The sequence below is a fragment of the Chionomys nivalis genome, chromosome 11 (genome assembly GCF_950005125.1).
Source record: "Chionomys nivalis chromosome 11, mChiNiv1.1, whole genome shotgun sequence".
NCBI lineage: Eukaryota > Metazoa > Chordata > Mammalia > Rodentia > Cricetidae > Chionomys > Chionomys nivalis.
Window position 1 is genome coordinate 52,720,103 of NC_080096.1, and position 7,233 is coordinate 52,727,335.

General features: G+C 39.9%; 1 protein-coding gene across 1 annotated transcript; it reads left to right on the top strand.

The window, feature by feature from the left end:
- Positions 1–546: 546 nt before the first annotated feature.
- Positions 547–2,658, top strand: LOC130883808 (pumilio homolog 3-like). Its single transcript, XM_057784594.1, has one exon. The coding sequence runs from the start codon at positions 590–592 to the stop codon at positions 2,534–2,536; it is 1,947 nt and encodes a 648-aa protein (XP_057640577.1). The 5' UTR covers positions 547–589; the 3' UTR covers positions 2,537–2,658.
- The last annotated feature ends 4,575 nt before the right edge of the window (positions 2,659–7,233 follow it).

The window sequence follows — 7,233 nt, forward strand, 5'->3', positions numbered from 1 at the left end:
TTAAAATGCACAGTAACTTTGTTTTTCTGGCTGACTGTTAGATTTATAGGTTTGTTTCATTCATAGAAAAATGCCCCTTCAAATAAATCCCATTAATAATCCTAATATTATTTATAGTCCATGTAATGCCCTTTACCCTCAAATAAAAGGTCTCATAGTTTTATTCTCATTTTTGTGTGTGTCCTAGGATAAAACCTATCAGGTTATATTTATATCCTTCATGTCCTTTTACAATGAATCCTTGCTAGACTATAGTAAAAGAACTTCAAAGTCCCAACGAAGAAATTAAAGGGTCCAATCCTGTTCCTTCTAGCAAAATTTTGCTCCTAGTGTAGTATAGTCAACTTCCCAAGTGTGCTTTGGAGCATTTTAACTGTAGGTAAATGCAAAGTATAATTTTACCTTTCTTTATACTTACATTTCCCCCATGGTGGTCTCTAGAAGTTCATACAACACAGGGTGGTTCTTTTATTTAAAGCTTATGGGGTTTTCTTGGAAAAAGGATCTGTCAATAACTTTCTTGTAGAATATTTTTATTGTAGCGGAAAGTGGCTGGCTGCGAGTTTCTGCCCCACGTGTACGACTTGCTATGATGGAAGTCAAAGAGAAGAAAACATTCATGGGACAGAGGCCAAAGACAGCACAAGGAAAGAATAGATTTCATAAAAACAGTGATTCCGGTTCTTCCAAGACCATCCTAAGGAAAGCTGGTAAGGAAGGCGGGCCTAAAGTCACATCCAAGAACTTTGAGAAAGGCGCCACCAAACCTGGCAAAAAGGGTGTGAAACAGTTCAAGAACAAGCCACAGGGGGGCAAAGGACCAAAGGACAAATTCCAGAAGCCAAATAAATTCAACAAGAAGAGGAAATTCCAGCCAGATGGTAAAAGCGATGAATCAGCAGCCAAGAAACCCAAATGGGATGACTTCAAGAAGAAGAAGAAGGAGCTGAAGCAGAGCAGGCAGCTCAGTGATAAGACCAACTATGACATCGTGGTTCGCGCGAAGCACATCTGGGAGAGCTTGAGAAGGAAGGACTGTGACAAGGGAAAGAGAGTGAAGCTGATGAGCGACTTGCAGAAGCTGATCCAAGGGAAAATCAAAACTATTGCCTTTGCACATGACTCAACACGCGTGATCCAGTGCTTCATCCAGTATGGGAATGAAGAGCAGAGGAAGCAGGCTTTTGAAGAATTGCAAGGTGACTTGGTTGAACTAAGTAAAGCCAAATATTCCAGGAATATCGTCAAGAAATTTCTCATGTATGGGAGTAAACCTCAGATAGCAGAGATAATCAGAAGTTTTAAAGGTCACGTGAGGAAGATGCTGCGGCACTCGGAGGCATCGGCCATTGTGGAGTATGCCTACAATGACAAGGCCATTTTGGAACAGAGGAACATGCTGACCGAAGAGCTCTATGGGAATACATTTCAGCTTTACAAGTCAGCCGATCACCCAACTCTGGACAAGGTGCTGGAGGTGCAGCCGGGAAAGCTGGAGCTTATTATGGATGAGATGAAGCAGATTCTGACTCCCATGGCCCAAAAGGAAGCTGTGATTAAGCACTCACTGGTTCATAAAGTATTCTTGGACTTTTTTACCTTTGCACCTCCAAAACTTCGATCAGAATTAATTGAAGCCATCCGGGAAGCAGTGGTGTACCTGGCTCACACACACGATGGCACCCGAGTGGCCATGCACTGCTTGTGGCATGGTACACCCAAGGACAGGAAAGTGATTGTGAAAACAATGAAGACCTACGTGGAAAAAATGGCTAACGGCCAGTACTCGCATTTGGTTTTACTGGCAGCATTTGATTGTATCGATGATACTAAGCTTGTGAAGCAGATAATCATATCAGAAATCATCAGTTCCCTGCCCAGCATAGTAAATGACAAATACGGGAGGAAAGTCCTGTTGTACTTGCTGAGTCCCAGAGATCCCGCCCACACGGTTCCAGAAATCATCGAGCTTCTACAGAAGGGTGATGGCAATGCACACAGTAAGAAAGACACCGCCATCCGCCGGCGTGAGCTTTTGGAATCCATCTCCCCAGCTTTGCTAAACCACCTGCAAGGACATGCGCAAGAGGTGGTGCTGGACAGGTCTGCGTGTGTGTTGGTGTCTGACATCCTGGGATCTGCTACTGGAGATGTTCAGCCTGCCATGGATGCCATCGCCAGTTTGGCAGCTGTGGACCTGCATCCTGGTGGCAAGGACGGAGAGCTGCATGTTGCTGAGCATCCTGCGGGACATCTCGTTCTCAAATGGTTAATAGAGCAAGATAAAAGGAGGAAAGAAAATGGAAGAGAAGGCTGTTTTGCAAAGACCCTTGTAGAGCGCGTTGGCATGAAGAACCTCAAGTCCTGGGCCAGCATCAACCGAGGCGCCATTATTCTTTCCAGCCTTCTTCAGAGCTGTGACCAGGAAGTTGTAAACAAAGTCAAAGCTGGACTCAAAAGCCTTATTCCAACGTTGGAAAAAAACAAAAGCACCAGCAGAGGAGTGGAAACTCTGCTGGAGAAGCTGACTGCATAGGCGTGCTGGGCGAGCAAGCTGGGGCCCGCTTCCATGGAGAAGGGCGGATCCCCATACTCATAACTGGACACTCTGTACATGCATTCTTTGTTAAAGGACCTATTTATATAAAATTGTTTCTGAAAGAGAAAAAAAAAGAATATTTTTATTGTAAATTATAAACAGTCTTTCCTATAGCTTTCTCCTAGTGTTTCTTCCTACTTGGGAAATGTAAGTGTCCAGGTTTACTTGAATATATCAAAAAAGGCTGTTGAAGAGAGTCCTTCAGATTTGGCCATACTCCTGTCTGTGGTCTATGAACCAACTAAAATCTAAAGCCCAGGTTTGTTTGTTTGCTTTTATTTAAATCTATGTTGGAGGAAATGGCTTAGCTTTCTGTTAGAATCACCTTTCTGTTTGTTTCCATGGTTGGATTGTCTGGCAGCTGAGCAGAGAAACCCTGTTCCTGACCTCTAGACTCCATTATAACTTTTGCAAGACCAGAAGAAGAATATAGGTGTTTGATGTGCTAGCGAGGTCGAGAAAGAGAAAAGGACAGATGCTTCAGCTTACTCAGGCCATTAACTCTCCCACCCAGGACTAAGGTATTGTGGACCATAGACTGAAAATGTTCCATTAATAAGATAAATGACTAAGTGAGCATTAGTTGTGCAGAGGGCTAGCTACAAAAAAAAGAAAAATGTTCCTTAAACTCCTGGAAAGCTGCATTGACTTTTCATGGTTCAACCACTATTAGGGTTAGTGGGTGGGTGGGGTGGAAAATTTCAATTTAGGACATTCATGAACAAACATGCCCTTAGCTGCTTATGTTTTTTAACAGTTTTTCTTTTTTTTAGACTTAAATTTTTCAAAAGGGAAAAGAAAATTCAATAAATGTAGCACATGTCATTTGATTTCTCTTTTCATTTTTGTTATTATTTTTCTTGAGCTATAGAATTTTCTCTGCCCCCTCCTGTACTCCCTCTCGTCTTCGAACCTCTTCTGTGACCCTCATGATCACAATTTACTCAGGAGATCTTGTCTTTTTCTCCTTCTTATGTAGATCCATGTATGTCTCAGAGTCCTCTTTTTTGCTAAGTTTTCTGGGGTTGTGGCCTATAGGTTTTTATTTATTTTTATTTATATCTAGAAACCACTTATGATTAAGTACTTATTATATTTGTTTTCCTGGGTCTGAGTCACCTCACTCAATATGGTTTTTTTTTCCTAGATCCATCCATTTGCCCACAAATTTCAAGATGGCATTGCTTTTTTTTTAACCATTGTGTAGTACTCCATTGTGTAAATGAGCCACATTTTCTTTATCCATTCCTTGATGGCAGGTATCTAGGTTTTTTCCAGGTTCTGCATGTTACAAATAATGCTGTTATAAACATAATTGAGCACATGTCATTTTGGTATGATTGAGCATCCTTTGGGAACATGCCCAAGAATGATATTGCTAGGTCTTGTAGATTATTTCCTAATTTTCTGAGAAATTGCCTTACCACTTTCCAAAGTGGCTGTACCAGTTTGTACTCCCACCAGCAATGGAGGAGTGTTCCCCTTACCCTGCATTCTCTTCAGCATAAGCTGTCATCAGTGTTTCTGATCTTTGCCATCCTGACAGGTATAAGATGTAATCTCGGACTTGTTTTGATTTTGATTTGCATTTTTGTGATGGCTAAGGATGTTGAACATTTTCTTTTTTTCTTTTTTTAGACATAAAGTACAACATTTATTAAAGGAGAGAGGGAGACAGAGAGAGACAGAGATAGACAGAGACGCATGTGCACACGCCAGAGGGGGACAGGAAGAGAGCGATGTTGAACATTTTCTTACATGCTTTTCAGCCATTTAAACAAGACATCAGAAAATGGAAAGATCTCCCATGCTCTCAGTTAGGTAGAATTAACATAGTAAAATGATAATCTTAGCAAATTCAATGTAATGCCCATTAAAATCCCAGAAAAATTTTTCACAAGATCTCAAAAGAACAATATCCAACTTCATATGGAAAAACAAAAAAACACAGGATAAGCAAAACAATCCTGTCCAACAAAGGAACTTCTGGAGGCATCATAATCTCTGACTTCAAATTCTACTATCGAGCTACAGTAATGAAAACAGTCTGGTATTGGCTTAAAAACATAAAGGAGGACCAATGTAATAGAATCGAAGACCCAGATATCAATTCATACACCTACAAAAACCTGACTTTTGACAATGAAGCTAAAAATATAAATTGGAATAAAGAAAGAATATTCAGAGAATGATGCTGGCATAACTAGATATCAACATGTAGAAGAATGTAAGTAGATCCATATCAATTGCCATGCACAAAACTCAAGTCCAAATGAATTATAGATAATATAAATCCAAACCACACTGAACCTCGTAGACAAGAAAGTGGGAAGTACACTTGAATGCATTGGCACAGGAGACCTCTTCCTAAATATAACCCCAGTAGCACAGATACTGGGAGAAACAACTAATAAATGGGACCTTCTGAAACTGAGAAGTTTCTGTAAAGCAAAGGACATGGTCAACAAGACAAAATGGCAGCACAAGCCAAGAAGATTCCCACGCATTCCTTGGCTTCTGTACTGCTTCTTGTCCTTTAAAACCCACTTGAAATCACCAGATAGGCATGCATTTTTCATTTCATGTATTCCTGTTACTTTGTATTTCCTTCATGACATTTTACTTAGCTGAGCTGTGTAGGACAAATAGTTGCATTACTTTTTCACAACTCTCATATAGGTCACTGCCAACAACTCTATAATAAAAATGGGTTAACAAGAGAAAAGCATGATATGTAAAGATTTATATAACAGGTACATCCTGAGAATTAATACGGAGAGATCTATGATAAAACAAAGAATTTTGACGGACAAAATGAATGTGATGTAATGTAATAGTAAGTAGAGGAAGGTCTGTTGAGATTCTGGCCAGCTATTCTGTGGCGCTCTTTCCTCCTGTGTTTAGCCCAAGACCCTTTCTGGGATGGGTGTCATATGTGGTCCTTTAGATAAAGTGGTGAGAGAATTTCTTTATGGCCAGCTCTTACACAGAAAGGAATGAGAAGGTTAAAATTATATTTTTAGATTTTATGGGTCATTTGGGAGAATGGGGTTCAAATTTTTATGATCAGTCTTGAGGATGAGGGACGTTGGCTTCCATGACTCACAATTCTGTAAAGAATGAGGAACAAGAGTCAGGAAGGCAACGAAGGGTTAGAGAGACACACCTTGGCCCGAGGCTTCTTCTGAGACAGGAGAATTTCCTTTAGTTCAAAGCATTTATCATGCAGCACTACATTGTGTGTGCAGGGGTCATTTTTGAAATCCTTACAGCTGTACTTCTCTCCCTCACCTTGACTTCTTCCTTCCTTCCTTCCTTCCTTCCTTCCTTCCTTCCTTCCTTCCTTCCTTCCTTCCTTCCTTCCTTCCTTCCTTCCTTCCTTCCTTCCTTCCTTCCTGCCTTCCTTCCTTCCTTCCTTTCTTGTCTATCTATCTATCTATCTATCTATCTATCTATCTATCTATCTATCTATCTATCTATCTATCTATCTATCTATCTCTGTCTGTCTGTCTGTCTATTGGGAAGAATCTCTCTAGGTAGTCATGTCCTGGAACACATTATGTAGACCAGGTTGACCTCAAACTCATTGATATCCTTCTGCTTCTATATTCTCAGTGGCAGGATTAGAGTCGTGTGCCACCTCACCCTAAATATTAAAATTATTATACAATGTGTGGGTTTCAACTTGACATTTTCATCCATATTTTGTTCTGCTTTCTTATTGATCCTCCTACCAGCCTCCCCATCCTCCTGTCTCTAATTTGTCCCCCTTCTTCTTCAGGTGCCATTCTGCTCTTGTGATGTAAGGTCCACAGCCTTGACCCACCAGCAGCCACATTACCTTTATCATAGTTCCCTTTTTAATTTCACACATACACATGCACACTCACACATGTAAACACAACCCTTAAATATAAACAAAAAAACCCACTAAATTCTAGGGAGCTGGAAACACGGCTAAGTGGTTGCAAAGAGATATTATTCTTTTAGTGGAATTGAGTTCAGTTCCTGGCACCCATGTTGGGCAGCTCACAATCACCTATAATTCTACACCAAGAAATATAACACATGTTTCTACAACCTGCATACCCTTGAAATATACATAAACACACACACACACGCGCGCGCACACACACACACACATATATTTAAAATAAAAATCCTTCAAAATAAACTCTAATATCTACACTTAAGTATTTGAAACAGCTATTACTTTTTGTTTTTGTCGTTGTTTTCAAGACAGTGTTTCTCTGTGTAGCCCTTACTATCCTGGAACTAATTTTGTAGTCCATGCTGGTCTTGAACTCTCAGAGTTCCACCTATCTCTGTCCCTGAAGTGCTGGAATTAAAGATGCACCATCACCCCCTGGCTGCAATTACTTTATAAAGCATGTTTTCCTACTAAATAATGAAAACATAAAATCCCTGAAAATAAATTTTCTGACTTGCTGCATGCTTATAAATAAACAAATGAATGCATAAATAGTTGAATTTCCAAATGTCATGATTTTAAAACTAGTTTTTCCACTGTTATATTCATTCTGTGATTAATCAGTGAAGAATGTAGATAACTTTCATAATTGTTTTAGGTCAAATGATTTAATGCAATCTACTCATATTTACTTTATTATTGA

Bases quoted from the DNA above. Each gene is read 5' to 3' on its own strand.
- LOC130883808 (XM_057784594.1), top strand. From the start codon at position 590: ATGATGGAAGTCAAAGAGAAGAAAACATTCATGGGACAGAGGCCAAAG.